General features: G+C 47.5%; 1 protein-coding gene across 7 annotated transcripts in view; it reads left to right on the top strand.

Moving 5' to 3' along the window:
• Nucleotides 1-22,092, top strand: part of PLEKHH1 (pleckstrin homology, MyTH4 and FERM domain containing H1) — a 45,700-nt gene that overhangs the window by 6,244 nt on the left and 17,364 nt on the right. For 4 of the 7 annotated variants that reach the window (XM_077767121.1, XM_077767123.1, XM_077767126.1 and 1 more), the window contains exons 3-11: nt 8,727-8,789; nt 9,669-9,818; nt 12,592-12,675; nt 14,448-14,529; nt 14,649-15,409; nt 18,649-18,727; nt 19,395-19,486; nt 21,142-21,292; nt 21,505-21,650. In XM_077767121.1, coding sequence (XP_077623247.1) covers nt 8,727-8,789; nt 9,669-9,818; nt 12,592-12,675; nt 14,448-14,529; nt 14,649-15,409; nt 18,649-18,727; nt 19,395-19,486; nt 21,142-21,292; nt 21,505-21,650 — 1,608 coding nt within the window. Of the gene's footprint in view, nt 1-8,726; nt 8,790-9,668; nt 9,819-12,591; nt 12,716-14,447; nt 14,530-14,648; nt 15,410-18,648; nt 18,728-19,394; nt 19,487-21,141; nt 21,293-21,504; nt 21,651-22,092 lie in introns of those variants that run through there. The other 3 variants (XM_077767125.1, XM_077767122.1, XM_077767128.1) reach the window with 3 other exon arrangements.

Here is a 22,092-nt window from a genome sequence, read left to right as displayed (position 1 = left end):
CAGTACTGTCAGGGCACCTGGGTGGCTCATTCGGTTCAGCATCTGACTCTTGACTTCAGCTTAGTCATGATCTCAGTTCATGAAATCGAGCTGTGAGTCAGGCTCTGTGCTGTTAGCATGGAGCCTGCTTGGGATTCTCTCTCTCTCTCTCTCTCTCTCTCTCTCTCTCTGCCCCTTCCAAGTTCACATTCTCTCTGTGTCTCTCTCTCTTAAAATAATTAAATAAACAAAAAAAAAAAATAGAGTCGGGACTGTCAAAGTAATATAAAAATATAAGGAAAAGAAAATTATTGGGGCACCTGGGTGGCTCAGTTGGTTAAGCATCCGACTTTGGCTCCGGTCAAATCTCATGGTTCATGGGTTCGAGCCCCGCATCAGGCTCTGTGCTGACAGCTCAGAGCCTGGAGCCTGTTTCAGATTCTGTGTCTTCCTCTCTCTCTGCCCCTCCCCCACTCATGCTCTGTCTGTCTCAAAAATAAATAAACTATAAAAAAAATTAAAAAAAAAAAGAAAATTATCTGCCAACACAGGGAGGTGACAGACAGCTTCTCATACTTAGCCAAGGCTCTGGGCACAAAAAACAAAAACAAAAATAAAGCAAAAGAAAAGTACTCCCTGAGAACCTGATGATGGTGTTGGTTTAATGTTAGAATTTATACTATTTGTGTGGATTAGGAACCCTAAGTTCTGGACCAGTGACACCCCTAGGAGGACCTTAGATACAGACACAGAACCTCTCTGGAGAAACAAGATCTCAACCCAGATCACACAGGATCCTCACAGGCAATAAAAGCCATGGTAAAGATGACTTTATGATCCAAAATGACTAATACTTGAGAGAATAATTTTGACTGAGTTAGAATCCCCTCACACAACAAACACGGGGACTAGGTCCCACAAGAGCTTCAAGTAAGGAAGGAACTATGGTAAGACACCACACAATGAGTTCAAATCATTGAAGATGAAATGAAGTAATTGAACATATGAGACAAGAATAAGACACGATTCAAAAAGATTAGGTAGACTTGAAAAAGAACGAAATAGAACCGCTAGAAGCAAAAATTGTAATTAAATGTTGTAAAAAAAAGCATTGTAATTAAATGTTCAGCAGATAGATAAAACCTCAGATTAGGCACCATTGAGAAAAGCTTAATGAATGGAAAGATGGACCTGAGGAAGTCATTCAGAACAGAGCCTAGAGAGATAAAGGAGTGCCTTTATCTGGCTGAGACACATGCTAGAATGACAAGATCCTATAAGGTTCCAGAAGTGGAGAAGAGAATGAAGGAGAACATTATTCAAAGAAATAATGGTCTAAAAATTCCCAAACTTAAAAAAAAAAAGTTTATTTCTTTTGAGAGAGAAAAAGAAAGTGAATATGCACACAAGTGGGCTAGGAGCCGAGAGTGAAGAGAAAGAGAATCTCAAGCAGGCTCTGCACTGTCAGTGTGGAGCCCAGTATGGGACTCAGTCCCATGACTGTGACATGAGGACCTGAGCTGAAATCAAGAGTTAGACGCTCAGCCAACTAGGCCACTCTGGTGCCCCTAAAAATTCCCAAACTTGTTGAAAAACGTGAAGCCTCAGATTTGGGAAGCAGAAAGGGTGTAAGCAGTATAAATTTTTTTAAAAAATCCATCCTTATTGTATTAGCTAGATTTATAATACACCTGCTATAAGAAAGAACCCAAAGTCGCAATGGCTTAAACCTGACATATTTATTTCCTTCTCATGTAACATTCCAGACATGAGCTGTATAATTCTAGGGTGATGTCTGCTGTAGGTTTGAAGAAGGTTCACCATGGTGTCCACATTCCAAGCTCTTGCCTTTAAGTGGTGACCCGGAGTTTCCATTCATTGCTTTTGCTCATATCCCATTGATCAAAACGTATTCACATGGTTGTCCCAGTTGTAGGGAAGATTGGAAAGTGTAGTCTTTATTCTGGAGAACTATGTGCTCTGTTGAAAGTTGGAGCCTTTTGTATGAGAGAGAGGGGAGAACAGGTGCTGAGGACAAGTAGCAGTCTATGAGTCTGAAATTTAAGTCTAGAATAATGGTAATAAATAGAAATAGAGTATATAACTTATCAGTAGAGTAGGGAAATGTAATAAAGTCTATTAAATCCAGACTGTGAAGAAAAAGAAAAGAGTATTTAGGGGCACCTGGGTGGCTCAGTCGGTTGAGCATCCCACTTCGGCTCAGGTCATGATCTCACGGTTCGTGGGTTCAAGCCCCACATCAGGCTCTGTGCTGACAGCTAGCTCAGAGCCTGGAGCCTGCTTCAGATTCTGTGTTTCCCTCTCTCTCTCTCTGACCCTCCCCTGCTCACACTCTCTCTCTGTCTCAAAAAATAAATAAAACATTTTAAAAAATTAAAAAAAAAGAAAAGAGTATTTAAAAAATGGAGTAAACAGCACAAAATGCAATGGTAGAAAAAAATCCAAATGTGTCAGTCACAAAGAGACATATGTAAGAATGTCTTGTTATATACAAGAATGTAGCATTGCTGAATGAAAAATTGGAAATATCCTAAATGTCTGTCAGCAGGGAGGTGGATAAGTATATTGAGTGTATTTGGACAACAGAATACAACATTGCCATTAAAAATGAATCAAGTGAGGGATGCCTGGGTGGGTCAGTTGGTTGAGCCTCTGACTCTTGATTTCAGCTTTGGTCTTGATCCCAGGGTCTTGGGATTGAGTCCTGCATCAGGCTCTGTGCTGAATTGAGCCTGCTTAAATTCTCTCTCTCTCAAATAAAAAAATTAAAAATAATAGAAAATGAATCAAATGAGCTACATATATAAGATTAATAAATCTAAAAAACCAACACTGAACAAAAAAGATCAGGGGAATGTATATAAAACAGTATGGTTTATATAAAGTTTTAAAACCCAAAACTTGTTGTTTAGGGTACATACAAATGAGGTAAAAACATAAATACAACCAAGTGTGGGGTAGATACTAGAAGAGGAGGAGTGAAATCTGGGAGACTGGAGCCTTTACTTACCTCCCGTTTCTAAAGACATTAGAAGCAGATATGACAGAAATTAAGATTTGATAAAGCTGAATGGTGGATATATATTTTAAAATGTCTTAAAGTGCCGTCCTCCCCTATTCCCCAGGGTCCTTAAACATATCAAGATACACCTCTCTCCACAGTCCCGTGGGTCTAGGTAGGTTGAACTCTCATAAGATCGTCCCCATCTTCTCTTTCAGGCTGCCTTTGATTGTCATGTAGCCAGAATGCCCTCCCATAAAAGGTTGGGGGCTCAGAGTGTGACTTGGGTAAAGAAAGGGGAGGCATGCAGATAGAGAGCAGAAAAGACTGGGCCATGGGGGAAAGAGAAAGAAATCTTGACTAGGGATTACGGGCTGGAAAAATTAAGTACAGAAGAGTACTGAGACATCAGCCTGACACCAGACCTCTTGGCAGGAAACCTTAAAGCCATAAACACCATGTTGCTCAATGCCGGGGCTGTGCCTGTCACCTGCAATCATCTCCAAACCAACAGGACAGGTTCAACAGTTCACTTAGAGATTTTCCCCAATACGTCAAGGTAAGTTTCAGGTCAGGAAGAGATGACTCAGGCTTCTCAGGAGAGCTGGTGCTGGGGCCAAGCCCAGGATCTCGGTCCTGTCTCTGTTGCTGCTCCTAGAGCTTATGAGTTAATCATCACCAGTACCCACCTACACCGGGTGAGCCAGGTCAGCTGGATCCCTCTGACCAGCCCTCTCACTCACCCGCTGCCTCCACCTCTCTGCACAGCTCACCCACCCGTGAGGCTTGCACTGTCTGGATGACTGACAGCCATGCAGTTGCTCACTGCTGGTCGTGCAGGGCAAGACAAGCCTGGGTGCTTCCCAGGGGTCCGGCCCTTCCTGGGATCAGATACTGCCCATTGGCTGCAAAGGCTTGGAAACATGCCTTTCCCCCTTCCCCACCCCACAGCCTACTTTGCCTCCTTCTTGCAAAATTGCCATTATGGACATGGAGTGATCTGTGTTAGAAAGCAAAAACATTTTTTAGAGAAAAGATGTCAAGACTACCACATAATCCCTCACCTAAAGGTGAGAGAGGAATTGAAGGGTGGGGAGAAGAAACAGTATCAGACCTTATCTCTGCTGTCACACCTCACCAGGCCTGGCATGCCATTGCCTGGACACGAAGACTGTCAGGACCACGCATTCTGGAGCCAGGTGAATTGTGGGTTCACTTTCTGTCTGGTGTAGGAGTTGAGGNCCCCACGCTGCCCTGCTCTCTTCATTGGTGTGCTGAAGAAGTCACAGAGGCTGCTCAGATCAATTTAAAACGTTTGATACTGTTGTAGGAGGCTGTATAGACGGATATGAACGCCCCTTGGATTTTTTTTTCATTCTTGCTTAAACTTTTGCTTCAGTTATCCCATCACAAATGTGGGAGTGTAATAACTGTCCACAGACCAGCTATCCACAGTAGTAATTACCATGATGAACATGTGGCATCAATATTAGAACTACCACAAGTTTTAAACTTTTAATTTACTCTGTCTGCTCCCAAAAGGGATTTCAGTGGATTTATTGGAAAGAAGTAATGTAATGAAACATCTCTCATTTTTTAGCTTGAATATATATTTTTAAATGTTTATTTATTTATTTATTTATTTTGAGAGAGGGCAAGTGTGATGGGGGTGGGGGGAGGCAGAGAAAGAATCCCAAGCAGGCTCTGTACTGTCAGCGCAGAGCCCAACCCCAGGCTTGATCCCACAGTGAGTTATGACATGAGCCGAAATGAAGAATTGGATGCTTAACAGACTGAGCCATCCAGGCGCCTCTGAGCTTGAATATTTTTAACTGAAGCAGCTTTTCCCAAGACCCATTTCAATGGGATCCTGTGCACTTCTTCTTTTCTAGAATCCCCTACTACAACCAAAATTTTGAAATGCAGTAACCAGGGGCACCTGGGTGGCCCAGTCAGTTAAGCGTCTGACTTCAACTCAGGTCATGATCTCACGGTTTGTGGATTCGAGCCCCGTGTTGGGCTCTCTGCTGACAGCTAGTTCAGACCCTGGAGCCTGCTTTGGATTCTGTATCTCCCTTTCTTTCTGATGCTCCCCTGCTCATGCTGTCTCTGTCTCTCAGAAATAAATAAAACATTAAAAAAAAAAAAAAAAGAAATGCAGTAACTGAGTTTTACATTTATATACCGAAAATTTAGTTCAAGACTTTTTTTGAACACATAAATGGTTCCGTCCAGTCCCCTTAAACAAAAGAACAATGACTGTTGCTCCTCCCCCCTCAGATGATGGGTTATGCAGAGGCAGCAATTCTGTGTAGGCATCAGCTTCCCAATGTATGGATAGGACACAGAGAAAAAACATATCCTTAAAACATATCCTTAAAAACCTCAGAATTTACAAAAAGCCCAGGTACCGTAAAAGGAGAATAATAGGGCTGTCAGGACTAGTTGGAAATTTGTTGAGGTCTGCATAAAGTCATCACAGCATTAGCCTTAGCCGACAGATCCAATTTGCTTTGGGAGCAGATACCTTCTAGAACTTTTAGTCACTGTATATGAACTCATATGCATGTGTCTGTCTGAGTAGAGAGAGAGGGGGGCTTTTTATTCTCCTAACCACCCATTTTTAATAGGGTCCACTGTAGTAGTTTTTCCGGGGACATAGTATTGAAAGAGCTCTGTATTCCTGTAAGACCATTTGAGAAGCCCTGTGCTGATGGGGACTTGGCCCCAGGATGTATCCCTGAAAGATCAGCTTTGCTTTGCAGCTTGTGGCCAGTCTAGTGTTTTTCAGAATATGGTCTGTGGGCCACCTGCATCAGTATCAGCTGGAATTTCTGGGGCACGGACCCAAGAATATGCTTGGAAAGAAAATCTCAGGCTTACTAACTAAAAACCTCTGCGGCCAAGGCTTAGGAATCTGCCTAGAGTAAGCTCCATGTGGGCCTTGACACCCCTGAAAGTCTGAGATCTACAGCCACGAACTCTTGCCATGGCTTTGCCTCAGCCTCTTTCAGCTGTCTTTCTAGTGGACCCCTTGAGCCCAGTGTGCCCCAGAGGAGCAGTGGAACCGACAGAGAACCAACAGACTCATTGCCCTTTCTTTACTGCCTTTTTTTTTTTTTTTTAAATATTTATTTATTTTTGAGAGAGACACACAGAGCTCAAGCAGGGGAGGGGCAAGGAGAAAGGCAGCCTCTGAAGCAGGCTCCAGGCTCGGAGCTGTCAGCCCAGAGCCTGATGCAGGGCTCGAACTCATGAACCCTGAGATCATGACCTGAGCTGAGGTTGGATGCTTAACTGACTGAGCTACCCAGATGCCCCTCTCCTGCCTTTTCTATAGTCAGACACCAGGGCAGCCCCATGGTCCAATATTTTGTATATTTGGGACTAAGTATGATTTCCATTGAAAGAAAGAGCTAATAAAAAAGTACAGTTGAAAGCCATTATCTTTGATTATAGATAACAGAGTTAGAACCATTTAATAGCTAAAACTGGGGGTTGCTACTCAGATGCTTACAGGTAACATATGTAAGGCAGGTGGGTTCTAGGGATAATTCAAGGGAATGTGCTAGAACTGGAGGAAGAAGCCACTATTGCTGAAAGAAAATGTAACCCTAGCATGTCCAGTCTTCCGAGTTTTCAAGGGAAGCTGGAAGCCAGGGATTGTATGTGGAATCTTGGTTTTCATGTGACATGTGAGATTTGTATGTGAGAGGTACAGTGGCCAACAGTACAACAGATTCGGGAGCTAACCCTCCTGAGTTTGAATCTTGGCTCTGCTTCTTAGCCGTGGGACCGTCAGCTGAGTTACCCAATCCTGTGCATCAGTTTCCTTATCTATACAACAGTGATGATAGTAGTACCTGCTCCTGCCTATTTCGAAGAAGATTAAATGAGTTGATACACGTAAAGTGCTTAAACCAGTGCCAGACACACAGCAAGTGGCCTTGTTTGGTTATATCCGTGTCAGCTAAATGCCCCTAACGCTGTAGGCAAGACACCCTGTAGGCTAATAGTTGGCAACTCTGGCTTAAAGCCATTCTTGCTGTAGATGGATTGTAAGTAGGATAACTGTATAATTATCATCTAACCCCGGACACTTTGGAAAGAGAAAAGGAGGCTCTGCTACTAATAATTCTGGGACAACAGGTGAACACCAGACTGTCCCAGGCAGACTGGTCTCCCTGGTCCTAAGTGTCTTCTCTGTGTCCAAAAAAACAACAAATAGCTTACTGTAAACTGCTCAGTAAGTGCCAAGTTGTACACATGAGCTTTACATGAGGCATCTCATGTATTAGTCCCAACAACCCTAGGAGGTGGAAACTCATTACTCTTTTTTTTTTCCTGGTGAGGAAACTGAGGCGCAGAACAGTTAAGGTACTTACCTAAAGCCACACCGTGGCAGAGCCAGTCAGGTTCAAGCCTTAGTGCTAGCCCTGTACCACTTGTCCAGTGGGTGCAAAGCAGTGGTAAGAAGCTTGAACCCCCTTTTTCGAAGGGATAGCTGAGCTCCAGCATGGTCCAGCTCTTGGCTCAGGGCACAGATCAGCACACAGGATTGTTCTGGGAGCTCATGCGAGTGCTCCTGGTGTCGTTGCCATGGGGCTGCCATTTCACAGCATCAGGAGTATAACAAGGAGCTGTGGACATGGGGATTAAGTACCAGGTTGCTGCCAAGTGCATTTCATCAGGTCGCTGCAGCCAGTATCAGAGCAGCTTATTTATGAGTCTCATGTGCCCGTCATAGCTGGTGAAAGTGGATCTGCCTAAAAGGCACTAAAAGTCAGCCGCCTAAACCTGACACCTCCTTGGCTGGTGGATCACTCCAGGCCCATAGACTAAAGGGACAGCTGAGGACACGGTCCTGGGGAACCGTCTGATAGGAGAAATAGAACCTAAGTAAGGGGTGGCCCCATATGGGAGCTTAAAGGACAGTTTGCCATCATGACAAATCTTGATGCTGGCACTAAATGAAGTTTGAAAACTCTAAGAATGACACCAGCATAGGTACACCTGGAGCACTCCCATGGCAGTGGAAAGAATGTGCTTTCCCTTTGCTTGGCCCAGTTGACATAAGATTCTAGAATTGTGGAGATCCTCAGACCTGAATGACACTCCTCTACTGGTAGTAAGGTGGAATTTTTAAAAATTTGTCTTGAGTTTCTCTGTTTAAGATTAAAGAACTCAAACAAGGTGATACCTGTAAATGCCATTTATAGTCCGAGGTGTCCTTGATAAGGGATAAATATTTGTCCCCAGCCATTGAGCTATCCTTGGCTGGAAAGGAACATTCTCTTACTGCTGACTTGGTGGGGTCTCACGAGGGAGCATGTTCCGTGCCAGGTACATGGCAAGCAGTAGCAGGGTACTGCCTAGGACCTGGTGCTGAGGAGACTGAGGGCCGAGGGCAGCACTGCCTCATGAAGAATGATGGTGGGACACAGCTGACCTTGGGAGGTACTCCACACACAGGATGAAAGAACTAGGCTTTCACTTGCTCATCAGAGAGGATAGCAGCTCTAAGCTTTTTACATGCCTCATCAATTCAGGAAAAGGGAGCAGAAGGTTGCCATGAAAATCTTTGTCCTGACACCCTTGAGCCACTTAAATTGAGATGAGCAATTTAAGCCTGTGTGTAGAATCCACATTTGCTCATGTTGCCCTGATGCCATGGTTGAAGTAAAGACACCCCACTTATATTTGTCCTTCCTCTCTTGTTGAGCAGATGCAAGAGCTGGAGCAGAGGCTACTGGAGGCAGAGCAGAGAGCAGAGAATGCGGAAACCCAGGTAACCGGGACAGGGGATTGGCGGGACTGTGCAGCAGAAATGGCCATTGGCCTTTCCTGATCCTTTCCATGGACACACACAGATATACTCATCACCTGCTCCTTATGGGGAAAAGGAAAACCAGCAGTCATGTGACAGTTCTTCTGAACAAATTAAGGTGCATGGAGCTCTCTTTGGGCACAAAGGAGTCTTTGGGTAAGGGTTAGGGCGTGAGTGGGTGGCTGGATTAGTCCACATAGGCCAAATTATGCTGAGGTAACAGGTCTGACATCTTAGCAGCTTATCACATTTACTTCTTACTCATGGTATCTCTCCGTCATGGGTTAGCTGGGGATTCTGCCTCCCATAGGGACTTGGGGATTGAAGCTACTGGAGCTCTCTCCAGCTTCTACCTAGACCCTCTGGAACAAGCAACCTCCTTGGTTGCCGTGGCAGAAAGAGAGCTCTTAAATACTTCAGCCTAAAAATGCTGAGTCACTCCGTTCAGACCAGACCCATTGGTGGGAGTGAATTCCATGGCTATCTGACTACAAGAGGGCTAGGAAATACCGAGAAGCACAGGGACATTCAGTGAGCAGCAAACATCTCTGCCACAGTGAGGTTGAAGCAATTTCTCTCTCACTGTTCGTCCTGCCCATCTTGTGCCTGTTGAGACCCCCAGAGTTAGATGGCCTAATACACAGCCATTTCTTTCTTGTCAATTCTTTAGTTTGCCCAGAGAAGGCTTAATAAGTGGTTATTGAATTAATTGGCCTCAACTACTCTGGGTGAGGGCTCTGCCTGGGAATCATGGGCTGGGGTGTCAGGAAGTATCCCAGGGCATCTCAGTGGCCATTTCACACACACATCCCAACCCTGTGTGATGATGGTACTTTTAAGGTGGGTGTGATGGAGGAGAAGGTGAAACTGTCCAATCTGAAGAATGTGGACTCAGCTGGCAGCCTGTATCGGAAGTACCAGGAATTGCTGAAAGCCATGCAGAACAAAGATGAGCTCATCAGCCAGCTGGAGGCACAGCTAGAGAAGCAGGTAAGGGCTGACTGCAATGCCCTCTGCAGCGTCTGTAGCCATTGGCCACACCTTCTTGAACAGACCCCCTCTGCTTCAGCCTCAACTGGTGGGGAGCTCACTCCCTCCTGAGACTGTTCTTTCACATGGAGATTTAACTATTAGAAGCGACTTTAGTAGGAGCCAGGCAGGGGATCTAGTGGGGAAAGAACCTTGGAGGACAACCGATCTGTGTTTGAAACCCCTCACTTGTACCTGCTGCTCTCTGACTGTGGGCAAATAAGTCATTGATTCACATTTTACACATCTGTAAGGTGGAAGTTATAATACGCCATAGGAATGTCCAGAGAGTGAACTAAGGTATCAGACATGAAGTTGGTGTTTGGTAAAGAGAGCCTGTCTTTCTCCACCCTGGCCTGGTGCCGTGCCAGTGTGTGGGACAGGACACCTGTGGTTATGAGAGCAGCTCAGAGCTGGACAGTCAGCCTTGGTCAGCTGGTTGAACAAAGTTTCTCAGTGAACCTGAGCAGGCAGAGACCAAAGTTGCTGCTTCCCCTGAAAGGCAAGGCCTCTTGTCCTGAGCGCATGGGTGCCCAGGGGAGGCCACTGCCCAGCATTCCAGCTACAGTTAGCCCCTTTGCTCTGGAAAGGGTGTCTGAAATATCAGTCTGCCATTCCCTGTGCCCGGCCTCCTCCCCTTTACAATCCTGTTAACTTCATCTGAATGCTGTGCCTTCTGTCTGTCCTTGGCCTTACCTGCTGGTTATCTTCTGGTGCCAGAGTGCCATTATTTCCAGCAAACAACCTTACAGTGTTACCAGATGACTTTTAATTTTCCACATGTGTGTTCTCCCATGAAGGTCCCAGCTAGTCCTAGAAGTATTTTCCCACCATCACAGGCAAATTCGTAATCATTCATCAGCATTCACTGAACATATCTGTTGTGTGATGTGCCTTTGTATGCTCTGGGGCACCCCAGCAAGGGTTCCTGAAAAATCATGGGAAAATAAAATGTGGACACATGAAATCTAACCAGTTACTCATTGGTTTTAGATACCTTACCTCCTTTTTTGAGGGTTCAGAGGAGTGGCAGCATCTGGGGACTAGGGGGCAAAATGGTTCCTGCTAAAGCTTAGATCAGAAAAAAATCATTTTACAATAATAAAAGGTCAGAATAGAAAGAATGCTGTTCTACAAGTCCATAGACCTGGTTTTAGTTCCAGCTGTGCTGCCCAAACTGATAGTCAAGTCCCCTCACCCTCTGGGCCTCTGTTGCTGCAGCCCTATAAAGAGGGTATCAGACTAGGTCAGGGGTTGGCAGACTTGTCCTTTAAAGGGCCAGTTAGTAAATACTTCTGGCTTTGCAAGCCATGTGGTGTCTGTTGCAGCTCTTCAGCTCTTCTATTGTATCACAAAAAGTAGACAATATGAATAGGCACAGCTGTGTTCCCATACAACTGTATTTATAAAAATAGGCAGGGCAGGGGGAGTGGACCAGGTGGAGGCCTGGATTGTGGCCAGTTTGCAAACCTCTTAAACTGGATAACCTTAAGGTCCTCCCCATGTTCATTGTGAATGTTTCTTGTGTATCAAAGGACAGCATTCCATTTTCATTTTGTTTATTTAGCCAAGCCCTGACACTTAGGTTATTAACCAGTTTGGAGGGTTGTGTGTGTGTGTGTGTGTGTTTGTTGCTTTATCAAATAATATTGCAACTAATGATTCCTGAACTGTAGGTTTGTTAAATCAGCAGTGTATACGTTTAAAACTTAACAGGGGCACCTGGGTGGCTCAGTCAGTTAAGCGTCTGACTTCAGCTCAGGTCATGATCTCACAGTTCGTGAGTTCACACCCCGCGTTGAGCTCTATGCTGACAGTTCAGAGCCTGGAGCCTGCTTTGGATTCTGTGTCTCCCTTTCTCTCTACCCCTCCTCTACTCATGCTCTGTCTCTCTCTCTCTCAAAAATAAATAAATATTTAAAAAATTTTTAACTTGACAGATATTATCAAATTGCTGCCCCAAAAGGCCTTGCCAATTTGTATAAGAGGGATTGTTTTCCAACATCCTTGACAATGTAGGATAATATCAGACTTCTAAATAGTGTTAGTCTGATAGAGGAAAATGTTGTCTTTTATGTGCATTTTTAAAATTATGATTGAGGTTGAGCAGCTTTTCATGGTTTTCTTTCCCTTTCTCTGTGGACTTCCTGTTAATATTCTTTTTTGCATGTATTTATCAGTTTGTTCATTTCAGATTAGCCCTCTGTATGTAAGTCGTTTGTGTTGTAAATCATCCCTCAATTGATCTTTTTATTTTAAGGAAACTTGTTTTTTTTTTTGTCATATAGTAATTTACAGTGACAGTATAGACTTAGTCTTTTACTTCATGGTTGTTGGGATATGTATCATGCCTAGGAAAGCTTTTCCCACTTTAAGAATATTTTTTAGGGGCACCTGGGTGGTTCAGTCAGTTAAGCATCCAACTTTGGCTCAGGTCATGATCTCGCAGTTCATGAGTTTGAGCCGCCTGACAGCGTGGAGCCTGCTTGGTATTCTCTCTCTCCCTCTCTCTCTGTCCCTTCCTCACTTGCACTCTTGCACTCTCTCTCTCTCTCTGTCTCAAAATAAATAAACTTTAAAAAAACAGTATTTTTAAAATTCATAAATGGATTTTATTTTTTTCTATTGGGCCACCCCCCTCCAATTGCTTGGTATTCCTTCTTGGGGCTTCCTACCTCCAGTTCACTAAACCAGTGGCTGCTATGACTAATGACAGGCCCTCTCTTTCTTGCAGAAGCAGATGAGAGCTGAAGAAGCCAAAGTTGTCCAAGAAAAAGCTGCAAAGATCAAAGAATGGGTGACCCTGAAGTTGGCAGAGGTGAGCTGAAAACTCATCTCGGGAAGCCTGGGGTGCACATGTGAGTGGGGACCCTCCATCCCCCAGCATTTTCCTGTCTCCTATTTGTGGGGCCTTGACTGATCTCCATTGTGTCAACCATGTGTCCTCCATTCAGCTTAAGACCTGAGACTTGGCACTTTCGCTTTTCCCTTCCTCCTGTGCGTGGGCTTCCTTAGAGCTCCTGATTAGCTTTGTGTTTAGGGAGGAGTGAGTCTCACTTCTGAGGTGTCCTGTCATTTTCTTCCTGAGACACACACACCCCTACATCCACCCTCCCCACTTTCTCCTCTGTTCTTTCCATTCTTTTCAACTGGTTTTTATGGTGGTGGTAAAATATACATAAAATTTACCATTTTTACCATCTTTAGTGTACAGTTGAGTGGCATTAAGTACTTTCACAGTGTTGCACAACCATTACCACTGTCTATTTCCAAAACTCTCATTACCCCTAAACAGCACCTGGTTGGTACCCATTAGACCCTAGGTCCTCATTCTCTCACCCCCCAGACCCTGACTGCCCCAGTGCTTTTAAAAAAAAAATTTTTTTTTAATGTCTGTTTATTTTTGAGAGAGAGAGAGACAGCATGAGCAGGGGAGGAGCAGAGAGAGAGACAGAATCTGAAGCAGAGTCCAGGCTCTAAGCTGTCAGCACAGAGCCCAGCGTGGGGCTCGACCTCATGAACTGTGAGATTATGAGCTGAGCCGAAGTTGGACACCCAGCCAACTGAACCACCCAGGCACCCCCTGATAGCCCCAAAACTGCTTTTTCCACCTATAGTTGTTCATTTCTTTAGTTCATTGCTTGCTGCAGCTTAATTTCGGAAAACTTGGGGCTGGAGGCTACAGTGCTACTAGCAACAAGAAACAAAAAGCAAAACAAAAGGGAAAGGATTTGAAGTTTGGAAGAGGACAAACATCAACTTTTCTTCCTCTGTCCTGACACAAGTTGTTCTTACATGCAGGAGGTATTGGCTCTTTTTGCCTCCCATGTCCTGCTATGGATGCACACCTCAGGTCCCCTGTTAGACTACAAGTGCCTGGGGACAGAGCTGATACCTGGTTTGCCTCCATATTTGCTTAAAGGTGTTCCAAAAAGTGGGTTGGATTTTATTCAGAAGAAAATGCAGCAACCATAAGATGGGTCTTATAGACAGTACTTTGAGTAAAAGAAGCCAGATCCAGAAGTACATACTGTATAATTCTGTTTATATAAAAGTAGGCACCGCTAAGCCAGTGTGTGTGTGGGGTGCATACTTAGATGATGAAACCCAGAAAGCAAGAAAGTGAGTCTCGTACACTTAGAAGAGTGGCTGCCTTTGTGGGGAGGGAGAGGCACGTGGCTGGGAAGGGGCAATCTGTTGCTGACAGTGCTGGCAGCTTCCTGTGTCTTGACCTGCGTGGTGGTCACATGAGTATTCACTTCAGAATCATTTGTTAAGCTGTTCATTGATGTGATATGCAGTTTTCTTTGTATTACGTTTCACTTTTTTTTTTTTAAAAAAAGGTTAAAATATCTAGAAAAGGTGCAGGGGCTGCCAAATAGAATTCTCTTTCAACCAAAACTGGTTAGCACAGAGGAAGGGGGCAGGTCAGGGCTCCCTGGGAGGGTCAGCCCTGGATTGCTGGGGCACCAAGTGTTCTTTTTTCAAAGATTTGGTCTTTAAAAAGGATTTTAATCTTATTTCGAATTCTGTGCCTGAACCTGTAGGCTGAGCATTCTAATAGAAATCTTGATTTTTCTTTTGGGCCAGCTTGAGATGGAAAATCAGCACCTGAGGAGCAGTAATCAGCACCTGGTGGAGCAGGTGGGAGCCCTCCAAGATGCTCTAGAAGGTCAGCAGGCCAGGCTTGGTGTGGGGGCGTGCATGCATGCATGTGTGCACGTGTGCATGTTATGGCGTGGGCCGAACCAAGGGAGCTCTCAATATGCCTGTTTTTCACCCCAACCACAGCTCTTCAGATGCCACCTTCCGGGAAGCTGTTGGTGACCCCCCTGGAATCCCCAGAGCAGGATTCTGGCTCTTCAGGGCCAGGGACCCAGCCGACAGGGCAGGACTGTGGTCCTCAGGCCCCAGGTGCCCTGAAGGCAGCTATGCCTGCACCTTCTACAGGTGTTCTGCAGAGCAAGGACTGTGTTCCTAAATCAGGACTTTCCTTGGAGGATTCGAGTTCCATCATGGTCCGTCCTGGAGAAATATCAGAGGCCAAGACCTTTCCACCTCGCCTGGGAAGAGAGGGCTCTCCCCGCCGGCTATGTGTGAAGCCTCGCACCCACAGACATGGTTCAGCTTCCTGGGGTGAGGGCCTGGTCATTTCTCAGGGTGGGACACTTCCTGGGACAAAGAACTCTGCCAGGGAAGGTGGTCCGGGCTGCAGCCTGACTCTCCCGAAGGCATGGGCCCCCAGCACCCCCCGGGACAGCATCCAGCTGGCCAAGAGGCACCACAGCCAGCCCCAGGTGGGCCCTGGGCCCTTCAAGCACATGGTGAGCATTGAGATTGGGACTCTCTCAGCCCTTTACCCCTCCAGCCTTCCTGAGGTGGAGGCCCGAGCTAAGCACCGGGAGGAACCGGAAAACATGGAGATGGAAGAACAACCCCCAACCGGGAAGAAGGAGGAACAAAAGAGCCCGAAGGCCCCCAGAGCTGAGCTGGAGGAAGTGGATTTGGGCAACAAACCCCCCACACCCCCTCTGCACCGGTTTCCATCCTGGGTAAGAGGCGCAGCCTGGGAGCTGGGCTGAGCGGCGGAGCTGCTCATGGAGTACAGCTTCATGCTGAGCGTGAGACTAGGCTCTCATCCACACGGCCAGCCAGCAAGGGGCGGGGCCAGGATTTGGAGTGATTGGATGGTGGCTGGCTGTCATTTCATGAGTCTGTGCCACACCAAACTGGGTGCTTTGTGCATGTTTTCTCATTTAATCTCCACAACCCTTTGAGGTGGTGCAGTGCAGTGGGAAGTGCACAGGTGCTAGAATGAAACCACCAGGGCTGAAGTGCTAACCGTGTGACCTGAGTTGGTCACTGTGTGCCTCAGTTTCCCTGTCTGTAACAGGGGGATAGTAGTGCTCCCCTTACCGGGCTGTTGTGAGAATTGAATGTGATAGCAGGTGCTTTCAGTGATGGTTCACGGTAAGTGTTGGCCGTGATTGTTATTTCCCAGCCTTAGCTTCCTTACTTGTAACGCTGGATAAGAGGAGGTCGTGTCTGGGGGCATTGCCTCAGAATCAGTGATCTGGGGTGGGGAACACTAAGGAGACAAGACCAGCCATGCATAGGGGCGNTCTCCCTCTCCCAAAAAAAAAAAAAAAATTAAAAAAAAAAAAAAAATTAAAAAGACCAGCCATGCATTAACCTTTACAGAGTTGGGTGATGGCTACATGAGGTCATTCTTTATTTTCATTCCACTTATGTGTCTGTTTGGCATTTTCCATGATACACAGTTAAAAATGGCTGGGAGGGGGTGGGTGGACATGAATGTGTGCAGAGCCCCTCACTTGTGTGAGGAGTCAGGTGCTGTTCCTGTCTGTCCCTACAGACTTGGCCAAAGTCATGTAGTAGTCAGTGAGGAGCCAGGCTTTAAATGCAGGCCCGGCTGCCTCCAGAGCCCGGCTCTCACCTTCCAACTGCACTGCCTCTTGGAGGACGTCACAGAGCCAATGCCAGCTTCTTACTCATGCCGGGACCCCTGGATGCATGTGAGGCAGCGCAGTAGGAGACGTCTGAGTGTCAGGCTCTTGGCAGCCTGGGAGCTGGGTACTGGGGTGTGGGAGGGGTGGGTGACACTGCCTTACACCACTGCTTGGGAGAACCGCCTTTTCAGCAGCAACTTCCAGGCTCTCCTTTTGAAATGCTGGTGGTCTGGGCAGCCTCAGCACCCCAGGCATAGGGGCCACATCCTTAGCAGTGCTTGCTGACCAGCACTGATCGCTACGAGGGGGCCTGATGGCTGGAGACACAGCCATGCCTGGGAGTGGAGCCTCTGGGGAGAGCTAGGAGGTCTCTGAAGGCCAGTCTTCAGGTCATATGCTGCTGACCTGTCCCTGAAGCTCCAGGAACATGGGAGTGTCACACAAGTCACCTCCCTGAGAGGAAGGGTGGGGTGGAGGGGCAGCGGGTAGAGAAGGAGCAAAGAAAGGGGTGGGCAGCGCAACAGTGGAGAGGATGTTGGAAAGGAGGGCAGGGCCAGGCCAGGCTGGACCACCGCAGACCATCCCTTTTCTTTTTCATTACTGTCTTATAACTATAAACGCCTAGAATCTTAAAGCAGAGGTGGGCAGTGAGGGAACATTCGGGCAAGAGATGTGACAGGGAGGCTCAGCGGGTGTTACCAGAAAAACATGCTGCTCACATCTGCCATTTTTGCCAAAATACAGCCGTCCACTGTGATGCTGAGAGTAGTTCTTGCATTCTGCCTGTACAGGTTAAGAGTGTGTGTTGGGGGGAGGAGGAGAGAGACACAAGAGGAAAAGGGAGTAAATATGTAAGATGCTCTGGACAACATTTTCCCCATGTGAGCATCAGTGGAGCTCTAGGGGTGAAGGTATGAAGGGGTATCAGGTGTTCCCACAGGCCCTCCCTGCTCTCAGTGGGGCCCTGGGGACCCAGCAATCGGCCATATCAGCCTACGGAGGAGCTGTCTCTTGTTCACAACTCTCATTGTAACTTGCCCCCAAGAAACACAAGAGAGGTGCCTGCCGTCTCTTCTCAGGTGGGAACCCCCCTGGGCAGTGACCATCTGAGAGGAAATCAAGACTAGAAACTGGAAATTGAGGGGGGCATTTCTCAGGGGAATAAGGCAGATATACTGATTCACCAATTCAAGCATGTAGAGCCCTTTTTCTATTGGTTCTCAAAACAACCTCGTGATTTAGGTAGATAACTTTTGTAAAACACTCAAGCTTTGCTTGCATTCTCTCTGTGAAATTAGAGGAATTCCGTGACCAGGATTGGCAGGAATAGTCTCTTCCTGGGACCCCTTTCTTCACTGCCCTGGTCGCTTACCTTCCCCTCCCTCTGCTCAGCTCAGGGGAGGTCCCACCTGGCCCTTTCTTCCCCACGTGCTCCAGAGCTGCTGCTGCTGCTCTCTGGGGGGACACCCCAGTAGCACCCCATGGCCCATCCAGCCCCAGGCCCCAGCCCCGCTGCCTCCTTGAGCCAGCCAGGCCCACCTTCCCTGGTCCTTGTGACTTCCGTGTCACCTGAGAGGGTCTTTATTTCTCTCTGCCTTAAGTGGAGAAGAGAGAGTTGTAAAAGCACAGGCAGAGCTTCTGGGTTGTTTGATCAAAACCATTAGGAAAGCTCCCTATGGCTATGGGCCTGTTTCAGACCCAGGAACACCAAGGGGTAAAGGAAGAGCTGAGGGTGAGGGTTCCCGTCAATGTGTCTTCTACAGCGAGGTTCAGGGTCCCAGGTGAGCTTAGACAGGCTTTGCAGGTTGGGCCTAACCACGAATGTAACGTTGTTAATGTCAGAAAAAACTGTGTCCCAGCTTCCAAACAACTGGCTTACAAAAGGGCATGCCCTTGCCACGGGGCTCAGACTTCCTCATTGTCAACTCCCCAGCTTCCAGGGGTGAGAGCCAGAGATCCAAGGCCTCTAAAATGGGTAAGATTCAGAGAAACAGGTCACTGACCTTCTCCTCTTGAACTTCCTTGGGTGGAGGCAGGAGAAGAACTGAATATCTATTGGACGCTGATTTTATTCCAGGTGTCAGATGTTTACATTAATGATTTTATTTAATTTTTGTAACAGCCTGACAGGTGAGTACTACCTCCACTTCAGAGCTGAGGGAAAGGAAGCTCAGGTATAACTTGCCCAGGATTACCCCACCTGTAATTGACTGAACCTGGATGTGGACCCACATCCACAGCCATGGTTTTACCTCCACGCCCTGGAGGGGCTGGGCTGGGCACGGAGCTGGACTCTGACCCTCTGGGGTCTCCCATTCCAGGAGAGCCGGATCTACGCGGTGGCTATGGCTGGCATGCGGCTCTCGGACGCATCTCCCAGAACTATTGCCACCTGTTGCGGTGAGTCCCAAGTGAGCCCCACATGGTAGACAGGGTGGGTATGCAGGGAGAGGACTCTGAGCAACACCCAGGTCCAATGTCACCCGGGCACCCTGTTCCCTCCCTCCTCCAACAGGTGAGGTTCAGTGAAATCACAGCCAGGGCTACCTAGCCAGGGGAAGGAAAAGGAAGCTGTGCAGGGTAGGAGTTGCTCATTATACGCTGAGTGGGACGTGGCCTTGAACACCAATTACAGAGCTAAAAGAGACGTTAGAGACGGGGTCTCCAGCCCAGCCTCCCACCTGCACTGGCTTCCCCTCTGTGGTGCCCAGGACTGGGAGGGGGCAGGGAGAGCTCCCCCTCCCTCCCCTCCGCTTCCCCTACCCCATGCCTTGATTTCGATGAGCCCCCCTGAAGGAACCGTGTCCATACCCTCTGGCTCCTGGGTCACTGGCCAGCCACTGAATCCCCACAGTGATGTGACGGCTCTGTAGTCTCATGGTTGGTAACTCACCTTCACAAGAGTGGGACTGAGGAAATCCTCAGTCTGAGGACTGCCACCCTACCTATCCCCTGGAGTGCTCTTTCAAGGAACTTTCTGTGTGAATCTTCTCAGTCTGCCCAGGTCTCTGCTACTGCAGTCTCCTGAGTGAGTTACTAACTCATCCTCCTTCCCTACCCCCTCCAGCTTCAAGCCCTCCTGCCCTTGCGTCCCCTGGGCCTTTCTCTGGCCTTGTCTACAAGAATGTCACTGTGCCTGTCTACACGGCCCTGAAAGGGGTAAGAAGCTGCTGTCCGAGGAGGGGGTGTTCCATTCGGGAGGCCCGTTCATTCAGCTCTAGGGTCAGGTTTCTGCACACACGTGACTCTGAGCAGGGAGCTCAGCCCCCATATGTATGTCGTTTCAATTTTAGTATTTATTAGATCTTAATTATAAAACTTGTATGTTTACAAAAACTTGAATCTGTATAATCTTGGGCAAAGTGGAAGGTTAAATGTTAGGCTTATGCCTGCTCCACCTCTCCTTCCCATCTTTTCAAATGTCTGTCCTGGGAGGGCCTCTTCCAGAATCTCATACGTGTTCAAACATACATTCCTATGTGTACACTCAGAACATCGCTACATATTTTTTTGAGTATAGTTGGCACACAATATTACATTAATTTCATATTTATGTATTTTTTTAAACAAAAGTCAGGTATAACTGCAACATAATGTTTTCATACACATTTTTTTCTCCTTTTGTTACTGGTTTTTGAGATCCAAACAGTAAGACTTTGTAAAACTTTTTATAGAAGAATCAGAAAGCAGAGGCACCTGGGTGGCCCAGTTGGTTGAGCATCTGACTTCGGCTCAGGTCATGATCTCACGGTTCGTGGATTTGAGCCCCACATCATGCTCTGTGCTGACAGCTCAGAGTCTGGAGCCTGCTTTGGATTTGGTGTGTCTCCCTCTTCCTGGTCCTCCCCAACTCATGCTCTGTGTCTCTCAAAAGTAAACATTAAAAAAAAAATTTTTTTTAAGTCAGAAAGCCAAAAGTGAAATTTTCTTTCACATTGCTTCTCCCTAATTCTTCACCCCAGAGGCGGCTATCTTTAATGGTTTGGTGTTTATTCTGTGAGACTTTCTGACACATTTACAAATATCATCTATGTCTCTGTCACACACATGCACACTTGCACACAGAGGGGATCATATTACACATGTCCTACTCTTTGCTTGTTCATGCTATCTTCCTGCCGTGCCTCCACGCACAGCTCCGCCTCCTCTTTTAGGGCTGGACAGTACCCCTGGTGTAGGTGCCCCATAACTACCTTAATCTGTCCTCCACTGATTGACAATTTAGGTCTTCTCTTGTTTTTCTCTAAAATTAGTGCTGTGATGAACATCATTGTGCAGATATATATCTCCGTGCACTTACACATAATGTATACTATTTCCATAGGAATGGAGTTTTAGAGGTGAAATTTATGGGTAAATGATATGCATGTTTTCAATTTTGGCAGGTTGTACCAAATTGCCTTCTGAAAGGTTCTGTCGTGCTACGGAGTATCTTTCCCCCCCGCACTTTCACCAACATTGAGATGGTCTTTTTAAATGTTTGCCCCCTGAGATGGCTTCTTGTTTCCTTATCCCCACATGTATTTATAAAGCTCCTCACACTTGACCCGTGGTGTGGCATTCTGGACCCCTAGTGGTGGGAGCAAGGGACACAGCCGCCAGGTGTTCAGCCTAAATGGGGTGGCTCCTTCCGGGACCACAGAGGATGATGTGTGGGGGCGGGAGGCCCAGGGGGAGCACGGAGGTGAGGACATGAGAGTAAGGTCGGGGCTGTGCTGGCCACACCCTGGGCACATGGAGCTGGAGTACAAGTGCCCATGGGAAGGGGCTTGTTTTGCAAGGGGAGGTGCAGTGCGGGAGGGCCTGTCTTGCAGAGAGCCATGCAGATCAGCACCATGCCCTTTGTGGACGAGTCCTCTGGGTCCGACGATGACTGCAGCTCTCAGGCGAGTTTCCGAACTTCGGTGTCCTGCTCTGAGTCCAGGAAGACCAGTGGACTGGGCAGCCCCCGGGCCATCAAGAGAGGTACAGAAGAGGGAACAGAAAGGTGCAGGAAAGCAAGCAGCCCCTCACCTCCTCCCATGGGTGGGTGTGTCCGGGGGTCCCTGCCTGATCTCTGCCCATGACCCTCAACTCCAGACTCAAAGGTCCTGGGTCAGTGAGGAAGGCTCTGCAGCTCCCGGGCTGCGGAAGCTAGGGGAGGTTTGGGATCTAGGCCTTGATAACTCCTCCCTCAGCAGGCGTCTCCATGTCCTCGCTGAGCTCCGAGGGCGACTACGCCATCCCCCCAGATGCCTGCTCGCTGGACAGTGACTACTCAGAGCCTGAGCACAAACTACAGCGCACCTCGACCTTCTCCACTGAGGGGCTGGGCCTGGGCGGGGTGAGCTGGGAGCGTGGCCCTGCACCCCCCAGGCAGAGTCAGGGCAGGGTGGGAGCAGACCCCTATGAGATGAGGGCTCCCAGGGGAATGGTGAGGGCCAGGGCAGGGGGCCACAACAGATGTGAGGAGTGGGCTGGGGGTGTGCAGCTAGGAAGTCGAGTACACGCAGACCCTGTGAGGAAGGAGAGGGAGTCTAGTGAGCTCCTTATCAAGCCAGGGATGGCCAGTGGGAAAGCCCACTGTGGCTCACCATGTTACCTCGTTTTAGCCTCACGCTGGCCCTGGAATGCTGAGAGCTGACATTTACTGAGTTCCTGCAGAGTGCCAGGCACCGTGCTCAGTGCTCTTCACGCCCAGTCTCATGTGTCCTCACCATCCTCAGGACGCTTAACCCCATTTTATGGATAAGAAGCTTGAGGCTCAGAGGCATGCTGCAGACTCA

This window comes from Crocuta crocuta, unplaced genomic scaffold (assembly GCF_008692635.1).
Source record: "Crocuta crocuta isolate KB4526 unplaced genomic scaffold, BGI_CrCroc_1.0 scaffold55, whole genome shotgun sequence".
NCBI lineage: Eukaryota > Metazoa > Chordata > Mammalia > Carnivora > Hyaenidae > Crocuta > Crocuta crocuta.
Note: the sequence above shows the minus strand (reverse complement) of the source record. Positions and strands in the feature narration are given on the sequence as shown.